This window comes from Siniperca chuatsi, linkage group LG22, assembly GCF_020085105.1.
Source record: "Siniperca chuatsi isolate FFG_IHB_CAS linkage group LG22, ASM2008510v1, whole genome shotgun sequence".
NCBI lineage: Eukaryota > Metazoa > Chordata > Actinopteri > Centrarchiformes > Sinipercidae > Siniperca > Siniperca chuatsi.
Genome location: NC_058063.1, coordinates 3,961,266 through 3,978,456, shown reverse-complemented (window position 1 = coordinate 3,978,456; position 17,191 = coordinate 3,961,266). Strand labels below are relative to the sequence as shown.

The 17,191-nt window shown below is 42.9% G+C and overlaps 1 protein-coding gene across 3 annotated transcripts in view; it reads left to right on the top strand.

Moving 5' to 3' along the window:
• The window catches only part of pde5ab (phosphodiesterase 5A, cGMP-specific, b), a 119,393-nt gene that overhangs the window by 21,057 nt on the left and 81,145 nt on the right, over positions 1-17,191 (top strand). For 2 of the 3 annotated variants that reach the window (XM_044182835.1, XM_044182834.1), the window contains exons 1-3: positions 8,611-8,915; positions 12,740-13,274; positions 15,231-15,404. In XM_044182835.1, the coding sequence (XP_044038770.1) occupies positions 8,818-8,915; positions 12,740-13,274; positions 15,231-15,404 (807 nt within the window). In that variant the 5' untranslated portion in view covers positions 8,611-8,817. Of the gene's footprint in view, positions 1-8,610; positions 8,916-12,739; positions 13,275-15,230; positions 15,405-17,191 lie in introns of those variants that run through there. The other variant, XM_044182836.1, reaches the window with a different exon arrangement.

The window sequence follows — 17,191 nt, the reverse complement described above, 5'->3', positions numbered from 1 at the left end:
GTGCAGTTTTTCTGTGTAGTGAGGGATTATCGCGGACATTTCGGGTGCCTCACTTTTGGATTTGCCTCCAAATAAAGTGGATTAGATAATCTGTTAAACTGTTTACAACCTGTCTGACTGTGTGATTGTGCGTGTCTTGCCCCATCTGATTTTGCAGTAGGAATGTCCTCCCAGATGATGGCCAAAACTACGCAGATAAGATCCAGTTTTAATAAACTGGAATTATCTTTTAAATAACAAGGCTGAAATTCTAAAGCCTTGCTAGCAGTCTTGTACAAACAACATTCTTCAATGTAGCTGTTGTTAGAGCGCTGTATATAGATGTGCTTAGCAAATTTTAGGCAGTCTGTCTCCAGGTAGAAAGTTGACATTTTAGCCTGAAAAACAGGAAAGCTCCTACAGTGTCTAAATGTAAATGGTTCATCATCTGGGGAGTATGATTATGGCAAGTGAATTTCATCAGACATTGAGATTTTACGATTTCTTGTTATGAGGGAACTAGAGGAAAGATCAACAGAAACTTTAGGATTCATCCTCCATATCTTGTGGTAATCCAGCTATTAGTTTTCAAGATACCTTTCCAGAGTGTTGGTCAAGCGGTATTTCTGACCCAGTGGAGGTGCTGGGTGAAAGGTCAGGGTGTACCAAACCATCCTCTCCATGAATAACCACAGCAAGCTGATCAGATATATATTTTTCTGGACCAAACTGTTGAAGACCAGATGAAGGAACCAAGTGACATGGAAAGCCACATGCCTGAACTGATACAGTATTATGTTTATTGAACCATTCTAAACACATTAGACGTTTAAAAAAAGTTTCTAGACTATGCTTTCTACTGCAAAATGCAATCAAAAAGGAAAGCTCTATTGGTGTTCTCGATGGGCAGAGCAGGGTTATATAAGACTGCGTGGGACAACGCAGCTAACATGACAGCTTCCTCAATTTTGGAATTTCTGGTTCTCTCAGTTCCCAATAAGGTCATTGTACTACACAAGGTTGTACAACAAAGTTATATATACATATATTACATATGTACATACACGGATACACCCAGGAAATAATTCAGTGCATTTTTTGAATTTGCGTCTGGGGGAATGCAAGACAGCAGCAACAAGATAGTGACGATAATAATATGGCTGTTATCTTCACATAAAATGCAAACAGTGTCCGTCCACGTTGACTGCGCCTGAGCACCGTCGATGGAAACACACAGTCCTAGTGATGTGTTGGTCGCGGACGAGTCTGAGAGCCGATTAGAGCAGAAATGTTTTTTGTTTCATATTATGTCATAGAAATTAAATTGAAATATACTGTATGTGTCTGTATTGAGTTGTGTAATTATTTATTAACCATATTATTTCATTAGTAGTGTTATTTTTGTTACACAACTAGGATAGTTATTCTTGACATATCCCACTTTTTATATTTCAATGTATTGCAGATGAATCTTGCATATTTATTTCTTGCAACAAATAAGAAAGTAACTGAGGCGGTGACCAGCAGAGGTGGCACTGAATGAAGAGCCATTTGGGAGCCGAAAGAGCCGGCTCTCGGAAAGGAACGGAGCCAGAAGATCTGCTCTCTTCAAAGAGCCGTGATTCCCATCAGTACAGAGTCCTCCTCCCCTCATCCCGCCGGAGCTTTGGGCTCCGTCAGCTCGGACACGGTCCGCCCGTCGAGTGCTTGATCGGGATGTTGGTGGAGCAGGTCTCTGCAGAGATGTGGGCACAGTCTTTGAGTCCCATTTCGTCCGGACCGGACATGAGCCAGGAGCAGCCTTAAGTCCAAGCTGGGCCAGCACGGCTCCTATCCCGGCTGTCTTCCCTCTCCTCCTGGGCGATCACAGCAGCCGCCGTGGTGCCTGGTCCGGTTGATCTGGCCCAAGGTCCGCTGCTCTTTAATCCAAACCCCGGCTTCCTTTTCCGATGACGACGATGACGTATTTCTGTTACAGGTAATACGTGTTTCAGCAATAAAGCCAGAAAAAAAAAAACTGATGAAAAACAAGAATGTAGCAAGCGGAGTTTGAAGGAGCTACAGGCCGCAGCATCTGCACGTGCAGCCGTTGCCACAGTCAGAATCTTCTGATCCAGTCGATTTGAACAATTTGGGCTTAGCCCTTTAAATCAAATCCAACCAGACATCATTCAATGATGTTTCAGCAGCAAAGCCGGAAAAAATAACTACCAGCCGCTGCATCTACATGTGCAGCCTTTCTCTAACCCTAACCAAGTCATTTTTGTGCATAAACCTAACCAAACCACAGCAGTGTCAGACGAAAAAACAGGCACAGACAGATGATGTCGTCTTGCTGATAGGGGCACCAGATCAGAAAACACTTACTGGAAGGATTTGTTGGTCAAAGTTCCCCAAGTTTGAACTCAGAGAAAGCACCACACAGACTTCCTTCAGTCTGTTAGAGAAAACCTTTCAATCATGTCGGCTCCGATCTGACCACAGGGGATGGACAAAGAGAAGACACTTGGATCCTTTGCGGTCATTGTTTGACAGAGGTGGAGACGCACAGTTACAGAGGTATAAGCTGGGTGGTGCAGACAAGTTGTGACCAGCTCTCAGAAGTCAAAGAGCCTAAGAGCCTTTACTCTGGGAGTGTGTGTGTGTGTGTGTGTGTGTGTGTGTGTGTGTGTGTGTGTGTGTGTGTGTGTTACAGGAGTGCAGTGGGAAGTATACCTGAAGTGACCTTTATCCACCTTTTTAGTTGTTGAAGAGAGTTTTTGTTTCACATTCTATAGCTGACTAGCGAAACTGATAATCTGTAGGTTATTGGAAATGAATGTTTTTTTTTTTACATTTTTCTTGTTTTTGGTGTTTTTTTTAGTTAATGGCAGTGATGATAGGTGGTGCACTCCTTTGAGGTACATGAATTTAACAATTTCAACGATTTCCGATTTTCGGGTTACTTGCACAGCTTGGCAGCTTTTAGGGCACAGAAACAAAAACAGCAGAGTTTTGTTGGTTGAATTCTCGTCGGCAGGATAGACGTGAACTATAAGTACTAATGTTAATAGATTCATTGAGACTGAGTTGACCTGCAGTTGGAAGATAATTTGTTCATTTTCAGCAATGACAGTGCTTTCTTAGAGTTGTATCAGGACTGGATTTGCTTTGTTAAGTTACTGCTGATTCAAAGCAATCACTTCTCGCTGCTCTTGTTTCACATTAAAAGCGTTGCCAAGGCAAATCACATGGAGACTTTTATTATAACACAAAAATGCATTGTATTTGTCACCAAAGTCAGTGCACAACACTGCTATTATTCATGGTCAATATATATTATATATATATCCTACTCTTTCAGAATGATAGATCTTGGCTCATATTCTGACATGCAAAGTAATCTTTGCTTGGAAAAGGTTGGTTACCACTGTACTAGATGGATTTGCAAAATATTTGGTTCAGACATTCATGGTTCCCAGAAGATGAAATCTGATGACTTTGAGTATCCCCCCCCAGTCGTTCACACAGCGCCACCTGCAGCTCAAGATTTCAATTTCTGGAATACTTTGGACAGCATTAACTGTACTTTAGGCATTTATTTTATTTTTATTTAGAGGCTGTGTGGTGCAATTAAAAGTACGTAAACTGAAAAGTGACACAATGGTTGGGGTGTCATTCCTCATCAGCGTCAAACAGGAGTTTCATCAGAGAGCTACTATAGCCAGGTCATAAGCAACATACACAGGACATAAAGTTACAATTCTCACACTCCAATAAGGCGTAGACACAAACAAAACAAATATTAACTGGGAAAAATGTGTCAGCGAGTATTTTGAGAAATTCTGAATACTTTTCTTACATTACACATTAATGACTGAAACACTGGTTGAAATTTAGAGGTGGAGTAAATAGAGCAAATTGAAGGAATTCTTTAGCGAGGGCAAATTCTTCACAAATCCACCGTCAAATGACTCATTTATTCATCTCTTTGGACCTTATTCAAACTGTACACTGTAATTAAGCTGCTAATTCAAAATAAACAATTTATAATAAACCCTAGCAGTAATTAACTTTTCAATTATCCTGTGAATCACATAGCTGGAGGAGCGGGCAGGCTTTTATTGATGAAGTCTAATGGCTTTCAGCCTGTGTGCCTGTCCTCGCTGTGCTGGTCTCAGTGTCCCCCCAGCTGGACACTTGGCCCCCGCCGGGGGTGTTACCTTACCAGCAGATGGTGGCTGGGCGTCCCGGGGGGGAACCCACAAGCAGCATCCCAACCCCCTCTAAGCCTCCCACCAACCCCACAGTACAGCCAATCAGAGACAACAGAGCCTCTGTCATCTAATGGTGAGATGGAGAAGGAGGGGGACACATAAACAGACACATCTTGTTATGGTCTGTGTACTGTCTCCCTGTGGTTTCTTCATTTGCATTGTCTCTTCACAGTGTATTTCATCTGTACAATTACAGTGGAGCCATCTGCCTCTTTCTGGGGAATTAATTACTGCAGATGGGGCTAAAAGGTCACATCACCAAATATCTGAACAGAAATGAATGAAAAACCTCTGTGTGGCTTATTCCCTGGAGATGATACATGTATGTAATGTGCATCGTGGTGTAAAAGTCAAGATAAATCAGTATACACAAACTGTCTGCTCAGCAGTTTATCATACTTAAGGGTTGGTATGTTTATCCCCTTTATATTCCTATTAAATGCTTTTTGCTACATAGGATATGTGCATAACATGCTTTAATATTTGCATAGAGACGTCAGAGTATCTGTGGTACTCTGTTGTGACTTTAATTTCCTGTAATACCACACCAGAGTTCAGGTGTCTATGGTTGCTCAGTGGTAAGATTAGAATGATTCTACACTATCTTGGGCTCATTTGAACCCCTTCACATGCAGTTTTCCCCTATTCATTTCCTGGTGGTGGTTAAACATTTTGGAAAAACACTAATTAAGTTTTTTTGGTATGTATGTGTGTTAAGTACGTAACTGGAGTCAGGGTGTGTTTAAGCTAGCTTATCTTAAAGATGGGAAGCAGGGAAAAACAGTTAGCCTGGCTCTGTACAAAGTTCAGAAATAATCCAACAACTCCTGTAAAGCTCGCTAATTATCAGGTTGTATCTGTGGAGGTATTGGAAGATGTATTTGGTGTGTTTTTTCTCTTTAGATCCAGGCTAGCTGTTTCCCCATGCTTCAAATCTTTAAGCTAAGCTAGGCTAACCACGTCGTGACTGCTTTCATTTCATTAGGGATTTTAGAGTTTGTTGAGATTATTGCATAGGAAAGGCAACTGCTAAAATACTTATCATCAGAGGGTTACTGTAGAGAAGAATTCAAAATATATAGACACTTTAACCGAAAATCATAACTGGAATATTCCTATGACACATGTAGGAGGAGAACAGGGTTGGTCATCGCACTTTTTACTTTCATTTGAATCCCTCAAAAACTGTATCCTTAATAGTGCATTTCTATAAGTGCATTTTTTAATCCTTATATAACAATAGAAAGAACAATACAAAGAACAATAATACTCAACTCATCCTTATAGTCACTCACTATCGGTGACACAGTTCTAACTGATATACACAGGCAGTCGAGGTGTGCCCACTGCTTGCACAGGATGCACTGCAGCCATGTCTCCTTGGTGCGGCTGCTTGAGAAGGGCTCCACACACCAAGCAGAAAAATTCATCTTCATCTGACGTTGACTCTTTCCTGTCTCTTCCTTCTCTTGGTTGTCTTTGTTGATGCTGTAAATTTGATCTTTTCAGCTTGAGAACAGGGATTTTTTTCATCCTCTGCTGAGTGGCTGCCTTTTCTTTTTCAATCCTCTCCTTCACTGGGGTGTCGGTGAGGATGGAACTCGTCTTTGTTTTTCTTTTTCTGGTCTTCTTCCTGGGTCCAGCCTTTGGGAATGGCCTCAGCTGCTCTGGAGTAGCTCTGTTGCGTCCAGAGTTAGTGGATGATTCTGAAGGGAGAGGCACAGTAGTGTTGGCCTGTGATTGCGGTGTGTGAGGTGCCCTGTTCTGTGTTCTGGTGACGGGGTATTCAAATCTGCAGCTGTGCTGGGGTCAGAATTTGGACGGTCAGTCACACAGGCAGGAGCAAATGCTGACTTGGACAACACTTCCCTGTTGACGGGATATATACCACTCCCCCGCAAGCCTAACTAAATGTTGACCAAGTTTACAGCAAGGGGGAAGGCTGCAGCTACAATTTTTGGTATGTCATGAATGGTCACTGTTTTTACCGGATTACTCAACATCCAGGCAGATGAGGCAGTGTTGACGTGCCTCTACAGTGGGCCATAAACAGACAGATCCAGGGGCGGCAGGTGGTGGAAGCAATGAGGGGGGGGGGGGAAGAATGATAGCATCACAACTCCATTCTCTTTGGCACAGTTCAGCCCATCAACCGACAGGTGGGAGCTGTTTTTGTCAAGGAGCAGGAGGCATGGTCTTTCTCTGCTGCACCTTGTGTGTGCCACAGAATGTTTTAGGAAGTCCAGAAAATGCTCCTCCCTCATCCACCCATGACCAGGATTCCCCTCTCGGCAGATGAAAAGACCCCACCTGCTTGTAGCCTCTCCTGGCTACCACCTTGTTTGGTTTGTGGACAGTGGTAATACCAGTTGGTGAAGAACTGGTCCACATTGTGCTTATTAAAGGCACATGCAAGGCTGGTGGCCTCCAGGGTCCTGATTGAGAGTGACCTAGACTACATGCTGTAGCCTAGCTAAGAAAAAACCTAAATTATAGCTTCATACTTTTTAAGTGGCAACCTCCGGGTCTGAAAAGTGAAGCCAGTGCAGAAGCGCCTTAAACCTGCATTCTTTCTAATGATCAGCACGGTCCAACTCCACTGGCTGCAAAAAGAAGTCCGATTGTATAGAAGTCTATGAGAAAATGACCCTACTGCTCACTTGATTTATTTCCTCAGCAAACACTTTCCTAAAGAGTTTATGGTGTCAATCGCTAGTTTCAAGTCTTCTTCAATACAGCATGATGTTGGTTTTGTAAATTATGGTCCCATTTAGAGTCAAATCGACGATAAAGCAGGTATTCTTTAGGGCTAGGAGATACACCAGGATAGAGGCACAGCAGTGCGAATCCATGGCACTTAATACATTTAAAACAGCTGTGAACTTGATTTGCTGTTGTCGTGTTTTCGTCTTAGACCTTTGACCCTTTCACAGTGTGTTTTCAGTTCATGAAAGTGAATTGTAACATTTTGGTCGCCTAAAAATGTCTTGTTCAGCATTCGGTTGTACTAAAAGTCAAAATATCGTGTTTCGGGTTGGGTTTGGACGATTTTGTTGTGTAAAGCTTGGGGTCTGTGGTTGGATTGAGGTCTCAAATTTGGCAGGACCAGTCATGTTCAGTAGGGTCAGGTTTTAAAAACCTGGGTATGTGCCGGGCTACGGTCTCAGTTTTAGGCCAGTAAAAAACTCTACCCTGAGCTTCTGATATGGACATATGAACATTAACAGAAGGTCTGTACATAACCTTCATTCGTTCTGTAAACAGTGTCAAGGAACTGAAAATACCCTGAAATACCTCCACAGAAGATCATATAAGCTCCCTGTAATGCATAAAAACGAGGAACTATTTAAATCTTTGACCACAAGAAATCTTTACTTTGGGAATGTGTGAGAATGTTACTTTTTGACCATATGGGAACATCCTCCTAACCTTCCCACAATGGAAAGAGAGAGAGACAGACAGATGACAACCTATCAAGCTACATCCAACTGTCTTGAATGCCATATCTAATATGCCTAATGTTTAACACTGACAGGACTGTATCTGACAGGAATGCATTTGCACAATCAGACTGAAGCCTCACAAGATATTCTCTTTAAAGGGGCACGTCACCAGTTTTACACATGAAAATTAGCTTACATGAACAGTACTACTCAGCCTGCGTAAACAGCTGTACTCTTCTGTGGCTCTGCTGGAGCTTTGTCCAGTCTGAGTAAATAACCCGAGGATGCCGTAGTGATAACACAAAGCCTGCATTACAACCCCAGGAAGTGGAGTTTGAAAGTTTGAAAGACATCCTAAATACCAGGAAGGATGCGTCTAAGGAAAATACACTATGGAGTTGCATTATGGGAAATGTAGGACCCAGCGTTTTTGGAGCATGACCCGGACTAAAAGTCAGGATATCTCGGAGTCTGCTGTGTCGATTTTAACCATTCCTTTTTTAATCTGTGTCTTGTAAATCCACCAATTTATGGAAGTGCAATACTAAATCACTGGAGTGATCCTTGCACTTCAAAAAGGTTTAATTAAATAACCAGTTTGTATTGGGCTATAACCATCATTGTTTTTCCGTTTATCCACTGTTTTCCTTAATATGCTTTGGCAACACATGTGTATTTATACGTCATTCCAATAAAGTACATTGAATTAAAAAATGGTATCAAATAACAAATACCACCCATTGGGACGTTTTATTTTTTTAGTATATTCCCATATGGACCGGGTGTCCACAGTGTCCTGCATTGTATAATATTTCTATCTGCTATATTGTCTCTATGTTTTTGTTTATTTGCAGCGTCCTTTATCATAAGGGTGAGAGGGGGTAGCCTATTGCTGCTGCGCTCTCTCTCTCTCTCTCTCGCTCTCTCTCCAGTCCTCCAGTAGTCGCTTCACCAACTAGGAAGCGCACAGTCACCGCTTCAGGATCCGCGCGCACCGACCGACCGACCGACCGACCGGCCCCGGAGCACTTCTGTCTTTTTCTCCGCATACATTATTCGGTACCGGGCCGTCCGTGTGTAGATGTAGACGGTACATCAGTACAGCTCACAGTGGGAGACTCTGTTGTCGCCTTTGCGCCATGGAGGACTGCTGTTCCCCGGAAAGCGAGAGGATGGAAGCGTGGCTGGACGACCACTTGGAGTTCACCCACTCCTACTTTATCAGGAAGGCGTCAAGGTACAGTAGAAGGGGACGGAGAGGAAGAGTGTGGACATGGAACCTGACTTGCTTTGTTTATGTGCAGCCTGGTGAATGTGAGTGTAGTTTCCAGAGGGAATCTCTGCAAATACACTCTGCTTGCTGTGGTGCGCAGCCCCACAGCCAATCAGGAAGAGTTTAGATTGTTTTTATTATTGGTATCACTTTGCCTCTGACTATATAACCCTGCACTGATCATATCTAACAGTAAACGTCCTCTCTAGTAGAAGTGACTGTGGGTCTTTGTGGTCCATCCTGACCTGGAAACCTTGTGTCCCTGCTCAGGTCTCTACCTGCAGAGCTGGTTCACACTGTCTCTCTCTCTCTCTGCGCCTTTTGCAGCCCGTTCCCCTCACAGCGTAGCTGGATTTCATTTCACCATCCACTTCACAATCAGTAACAGCTCCAGAGTTACACAGGGAACCTTTAATCATTAACCTTTACTGCCAATGATTCTGTTTAATTGTCAGTGCATACTGTTAAATAGGTCCTTGGTGATAATCACACAAGCCTTCCACATAGGTGCCTGTGCCTTAAATGAAGTGATGTGTTTTCTGTTGCAGCTTCCTGTTTTAGACCGCAGAGAGCATGGCTAGGAGCAAATTAGCCATTTAATTTCTTACGCAAACACAGATTCCAAACCAGTCTTTCTCCGGCAGAAGGAGCTATATAAGGCATTTTTTTGCAGCAGGCATATCTGGGCATTTCGTCAGCATGGTGGCACTTCATCAAGACGCTTTAGTTCTGTGTTTGTTTTAGTGACAAACCCCTTCAGACCCATTTATCCACTTAAACCACCATGGCAACTTCACTTAGTTTTCTTTTCATCCAATAACTGCAACACAGACTATCTCAATCCCATCTCAATTTCTAAATATTTTCCATAAAAAGCATTGTCAGAGGACTTTCCCCCTCTCTTGCTGTTTTTGACCGCATTACGAAAGCAAAAAAGTTGATTGGCTCGGCGCAAGAGGGTTGCACACATCAGCCATTCTGCCGTTCTGGTTGAGAGGCATTTCTTAGAGCGGTATTGATTCAGCCACACCTCCCCTGGATACATTAGGGTGGGCTCTGTGGGGAGGCAGGCAGCTCAATGGGAGATGGAGTAAGCAGAACTCCACCTGACAGGCTGTGACACACTGCAGTCAGATAACAGCCCATTCTCTGTGGCTCTCCAGGTTTTATTTGCCTGGCTCGGAGCCCAAGATTCCATGGTTAATTTCACGGCCAGCGCCTGTTACCGTCTTCCCTCGGTTTTGGCCTTCCACTCAGGTGAACAGACCCTTGGACTGGCGTGAAAACACCAGAATGAGTCACATGACCTTCAGCGTGTTTGAAAACTAGAGCCGAAGCAAAGAAGAGTATGCTTGAAAATGTGTGTGTGTGTGTGTGTTTGTGTTTGTGTTGTAGGAGTTGATTAGACAATGTGTGTTAGCTGACTAGAGAGCTTCTCCGTAATCACATCCAATTTACTGCTCACACTCACACTCACTCACTCACTCACACTCACACTCACAATAGATTTGTTCCAGCAAAGAGCCACATTAGGCACTTTAAGGGGTTTCAGCACATACAGGCTAAATGAAAACAGTCAACTTTTACTACCCACGATTACACGTTACCTACAAAAATGATTTTTATTTTTACATTTCTTTTTAACATTTTGCAGAATGGTCAGTTGTGTGTCATCAGTGCCCACGTTTGCTGTATTGTTGCTGTTATTACTGCTGAGAGCTGCCCAATGTCACTAACACAAAGTTTCGTGTTAGCTTGCTCTCGCAACTTAGTAGCATATTTTTAGCAAATATTTTAGCAGTAACCATTAATTTAGTTCAATTCAATTTTATTCATATAGCGCCAATTCATAACAGAAGTTATCTCATTGCCCTTTTCCTACAGAGCAGGTCTAGACCGGACTCTTTATATTACAAAGATGTTCTCCAAACCTGAGGTTAACTGTTTTACTTTCCAAGCAATCAAACACGCCTTTGATCAATTCAGTACACTCAGGGGTTTTCTGCAGCAGCCTCACTTGGTCTGGTGTGACCATTAGCTTACAGTGGCTAATGTTAGCTACTGTTAGCAAACTTTAGATAGATATTGCTGTGTGACTGACACAACTGAGTCACTTTTATTTACTCTTCTTCTGCTACAGTTATGCTGTGTGTTAGCATGTCACAGAAATTTCCATTTTAGTGGTTTTACAGCAAACAAGAAGTAAACGCTCCATTTCTCACCAGGAGACATGGTTGTCGTTTCCTGCTTTTGGCCACTTGGAAAGCGCAACAAGCTGTAAATACAACACTGACATATCATCACCTTTTATGTTGATATGTTGAACTTGTTAGCAAACAGTTGCCTATTTCCACCTCCAGCAGACACAGAGCAACATGAGCATTCATTTGGAGTTATGTTTGTGTCCACCTGATGAATGTAAGTCCAATATTCGCTCTCTGTTAGCTCTGTGTTTGGTCTCCACCAACTCCTGAGAAACATAGCTGGCTCTTTAGCAGCTAGATGCTCCACTATGTTCACCAGCGAGTCTCTAACTGTGTCTGTCTGCTGTCTGCTGCTGAGCAGCTCGTGTTCAGTGGCTTTAGCAGAGCTTTTGGCTGAAAACAGCTGCTGCTGCTGGAAACAAGGCTGATGGGAGCGGTGAGAGGGAACCGAAACAGCAAAGCTGTGAGCTGTAAAACCAAAACTAAGAGCTGAAAGATGCTAAAACACTCCATGGAGCGGAGGGGAACTGCAGAGTTGGGTGATAATTATCTGTGGGTTTGACACTATGAGCAACACTTTTCACAGTATGCATAGTTATTTGATCCTTTGTTCGTATTAAAATATTGATTATTGCAGCTTTAAAGCAACTTACTTAAGAGAATCTTGGGAAATGAAGGGAAATTCAATGTGCCATTATCCTGTAGTTGCCGCTTGAGGCCACAGTGACAGCTGTTCTGCAGATCTTGCTTTAAAACCCTAATTCTGACCTCAATAAAACTAGTGTCAGAGCCAAATTGCACTGAAAACTTTCAGACAAGAAGAACTTTGGATATCCTAAGGTAGCCATTAGAGGTGTTGTGAGTATGTAAACACCCTTCTCTAGATACACCACCTTTGGCTGGGTACAAACAAGATTTAAGGATTGCAGTTGTTTGCTGTTGGAACCAGTCTCAGCCTGTCATTGTCATTAAGATTCATTTTAAGCATGTGAGGATTTTACAACTGGAATGGGGACCATCGACATCAAATGTGTGAGCCGGAAAAATAATACATTTTTAAAAATGTCTGAAAATGGCAAGCAAATGGTAACAGCAGTTATTTCATTCTTATGAAGGTGTTTCACCGCCTGCTCTCTCTACAGAGTTTGCTGTCCTTGTTGCCCACGTTGCTCCATCCACCGTCTCATCCAAATTTGGCGTTTTTCCTCTGTGTCTTTGTCTTTTCATGTGGCTGTAAATTGCAGCATAAAGTAGCTAGGCAAACTGCTTTTGATAGATGTCTGTTTTTGGTTTGGTGCAGGAACAGATGAGAATTTGTGGGGTTGAGCAGCAGCGCAACTCTGTTCATTGTCTACCTGTCAACCAGTGTGTTGTCTTGTGTATTTACTTAGGTCTGTGTATGTTGGTGGAAATATTCATTATGTAAAAGGTGTCTAGTCTTCAATAATAAGGTCTGTTAGTTGTGAACTACATGTAATCAGGTGGTATTATTCCTGACACTAACCTACAGTACACCTGTAACTGTCATACTGTGTCTGTACAGCCGTTACAGTGTCTGATACCGTTTTTTCTCTATTTCGACAGGGAGATGGTGAATTCCTGGTTCGCTGAGCGCGTCCACTCCATCCCGCCATCTGCCTCCAAAGAAAATCCTCCACAGCAGCGGGCCCACCAGTCCTCCACAGACCCTGGCCCCCCATCTGCCCCCACCATCCTCCCGCCCACCCTCAGCCTCCTGGACAACCGCTGCCCGTCCCCGGCCACGGTCCCCAGCCCGGCCCCCGGCACCCCGACTCGCAAAATCTCCGCGTCAGAGTTCGACCGCCCACTCAGACCCATCGTGGTTAAAGACTCTGAGGGCTCTCTGACGTTTCTGAGTGACGCTGACCGCGGGACTGACTCACTCTGGGGCTCAGTGATGGGTGAGGGTGGTGTTGGTGGGGGAGGTAATGGAGGTGGATGTAGCAGGGCGGGTAGTGGCAGCGGGGGTGACCGCTGCACCAGGCTGCTGGAGCTGGTGAAGGATGTGTCGAGTCATCTGGACGTGACAGCACTCTGCCACAAGATCTTCCTCCACATCAACGAGTTGATCGCTGCAGACCGCTACTCACTGTTCCTGGTAGGAATGGAAAGGGCTGTGGGTCAAGCTATCATTCTACCTGGTTTAACTGGAGCACGGAGACGTAGGCCTCTACAGTATATCTGGTGCTGGTCTAACATCTTTTAAAAACTCATTTCAACCACAACATGCTCACATCTCAGCTCTCGCTCAAACTCCTGATGTGAAAAGCTCCAGTTGTTAGAGAGTCGAGTCTCTGAAAGTGTTTTACCTGACAAACTGAAGTTAGTCTGTCCTGTTAGTGCCAGTCTGTCCTGCCTTTCTATAGCTTATTTTATATGTAGTGAGCTACACGAATTTAACACTCCAGTTCATTTCTCATTGGGAAAGCATAGATGCATTAAAAGTCATTTGAGTGGTTTGCACCTGTCTGTGTAAATAATACAATTACTGTAATTAATCTAATAATACTAGTATTAATAATAATATGAAATAATTTGTTAAACCTGCTAAAATGGCTAAAATGTGAAATAATGACTTAATTACTGAGGAGGGGGGCAAATATTTGATAACCCACCTCCCATTAAATTGTTAACCCCGAATGGGGCTTAAGCCTGACTTACTCACTTAACTCAACATGATAAATGAAGAACGCATTAAACCATGCATTACAGAGTTCTCTGTGTTTCTTTTCTCAAAGCTACATTAAGTCATTTCTTGCTCACCGCAGGGTAATGGAATAAGCTAAAAACAGCTTTAATAATTTAGAGTTGTTTCTGACCACCTCATGAATGTAAAAACAATGGACCGTTTTCACAGCAGACATTTTGCCTTTTCAGAGTAGGAAACGCACAGGAGTTACTAATAACATTAACGATGGCTCTGTTCTATTCAAGTGTGCCACTGAGCTGTGACAGTGAGCCAGCATGTACAATACCAGGAGCCTTAAACTGAAGCAGCTAAATGGTATTCAGCCATCATTCATTTGATTATTTACCCCTGTGCTTTTCCTGCTGTGACATGTCAACATGTCTTCCATTAAAAGGGCTAATATTCACCATCTCCTGAGAAAAATATCTGTTTCTTTAGCGCTCCGCTGTGTTCAGCAGCGAGCCTCTGACCGAGCCTGCCTGCTGTCCGCTGCTGAGCAGCTCGTGTTCAGCGGCTTCATCAGAGCTCCTTAGCTGAAACAGCTGCTGCTGCTGGAAACAAGGTGGTAAAACCAAAACAATGGCTGAAGGCTAAAAAGCTCTGTAAAGCTGAGGACAACTGCAGAGTTTGGTGATAACTCTCTGTGGATTCATCACTATTAGCGACACCTTTCACATTACAGTAATCATTTTGTTTATAGAAAATTATTGATTATGGCAGCGTTAAAGTATTTTCTCTGAAAACATTGTACAGTATGTTCATATATAAAGTACACAAATTGTATATTTTACAACACACTGTATATGACTTCAGTTCATTTCTTATATGGGGTCCTTCTCTGAAATGTGGCTTCCAAATTGTTTGCTTAAAACAGCTGACTGCTGCTGCTGCAACCAAGATGATGAGAGCAGAGTTAGTATGTCAGAAAACCAGAACAATGAGCTCAAAGAACTAAAAGAGCTCCATGGAGCTGAGGGGGGCTGCAGATCTGCTGATATTTCTTTCCTTTCACATCAAACATAATCATTTGATCCATTAATATAAAAATATTGATTACTACAGCTTTACTTCTACCCTTTTTGTCTGTTGAACAAACAAAACCTTGAACAGCATGTCCAGTATAGTATGTCTTATTTCTGTACGGGAAACACAAACTTTCATTAGATATGTTGGTGCGAATATTACTCTTCTGGATTATCAACTTGTTCTCTTACAGGAGATTCTTTTTTTCCTTTCTTCGCTGTGTTTGTAGTGTTAGCCAACATGCAACTTTCCCTCTGCCATTTATTTTCCTGTTTTGAATCAGTCGTATGACCACATCCTGAGCCGCTGTGTGTGTGTGTGTGTGTGTGTGTGTGGTCCCAGGTGGGCGAGGACAGCTCCAACAGGAAGTTCTTGGTCAGCCGCCTGTTCGATGTAGCCGAGGGATCAACACTGGAGGAGTCCTCCAGTAGCTCCATCCGGCTAGAGTGGAACAAGGGCATTGTGGGACATGTAGCCGCCACGGGACAGCCGCTCAATATCAAGAACGCTTACGAGGTGAGGACTTCACAGGGTTTTGTCTGGGTTTTTTAACATTACATAAGTCAGCCTTGATGCTGGGGAAGCCTGTAATGCGGTGGTTTGTGTGTGTGCTGAAACTTGTGTTTGCTTTGGGTACATGTGGCGATTGTTGCTGACAGAGCACAGACTTGAGGGGGGAGCAGGGGGATCAAAGAAGGGCAAGTAGGTCAGCGTGCTCCTCTGGAGGGTTCATCTTCACCACACACACACACACACACACACACACACTTCTTATTCTTCTGTTTTACTTAGTAGCTGCAGCTGTCTGGTCCATTTTGACCCCTGACAGTTTCATAGTACTGACCTTCTGAGTGATCACGTTTCAACTCAATGTCACTTCAATCAATGATCAAACCAGCCTGACTTTGAAATCTGTCACCACTGATATGTTATTACTACTATTTCTTGGTGAACACCAGCAGGGCGGATGAGAAGAAGAAATAGTTGCAGTACATAACTCCTCCGAAAACCACAAATTGTAATTTTTACAGTTCTGTTTATGTATATTTTAAACAAACGAGATACAGCATGTTAATCAGTGAGCTGTAGGTAGGCATATTTTTTAACTTTGGACAGAACCAGGCTAGCTGTTTCCCCCCCGCTTCCAGTCTTTATGCTAAGCTAGGCTAACCACGCCCTGACTCCAGCTCCGAACTTAACACACAGACACAAGATTGATATCAATCTTCTCATCTCACTCTTAGAAAGCAAATAAGTCTGTTTCCCAAAAGGTTGAATTATTCCTTTAAATAAAGTGTGTAAAAATGAAAATAAAATTATTTCAGTGTTTCCTCTTAAATAAAGTAACATCAAACCTTAGTGGAAGATGCATGGTGAAAGAGTCCCTCTGCAAACAGTAGCAGCAGGGTTTGTAGGAAATGTTATTAATGTAGTATTAACACAGGTATTGCTATTCATTTCAAATGATTAATAATAATAATTAGAGAAGAAACGATGTTTCCTTGAGCAAGACAGTGAACCCCTATTGCTCGTGATGGTTAGGCCAGTGCCGTTGGAGTGTGTGAATGGGTGAACGAAGGGCAAAATGGACAGGGCTTTGGATAAAAGCGCCATATAAATGCAGTCAATACCATAAAACAAACTGAAAAGGTGAGTTGACCCTAGCTGCAGACCGGAGCCCAGCAGTGTGACCTCTGCAGGTTGAGCCCTGACCTTTAACCCCTCTAACTGCTCCCAACTTTTACTTGTATACATTTTCATCTTATTTGTCTTTGAAACAGTGTTCCCCGATTAACTGATGAAAATCGGATCATCTGATAGTGAAAGATGTGTATTTGTAAGGATGGAATGGAAGGGACAGGAATGTAGTAATATCACATCAGTGTGTGTGTGTGTGGGAGTTTTGTATGTGCATGTGTGTGTTTTTGGCTACACACTGAGTGTGACCTTCCTCTGGAAGAGTTATGAGTGTCTTCAAAAAGAAGCAGATGTGTGCGCAATGTTTGTGTGTGTGGGTGGAAGAGAGAGAGGGAGGTAGAGAGTGGCAGAGAGAAAGCAAGAAATGGAGAGAGGGAACAAGTATGTGGCTGTAATGCATGTGGTCATATCTGTCTGACTTCAGTGTGTGTGTGTGTGTGTGTGTGTGTGTGTGTGTGTGTGTGTGTGTGCTTGCATGAGTGACCTCATCTAAACTCTCAAAAACATCTTTCTCTACAATGAATTTCAATGTGAATATTATATATTCATAATGTATATAATATATAAACATTATATTTTTATTCACCAGAGAACATATACAGCCT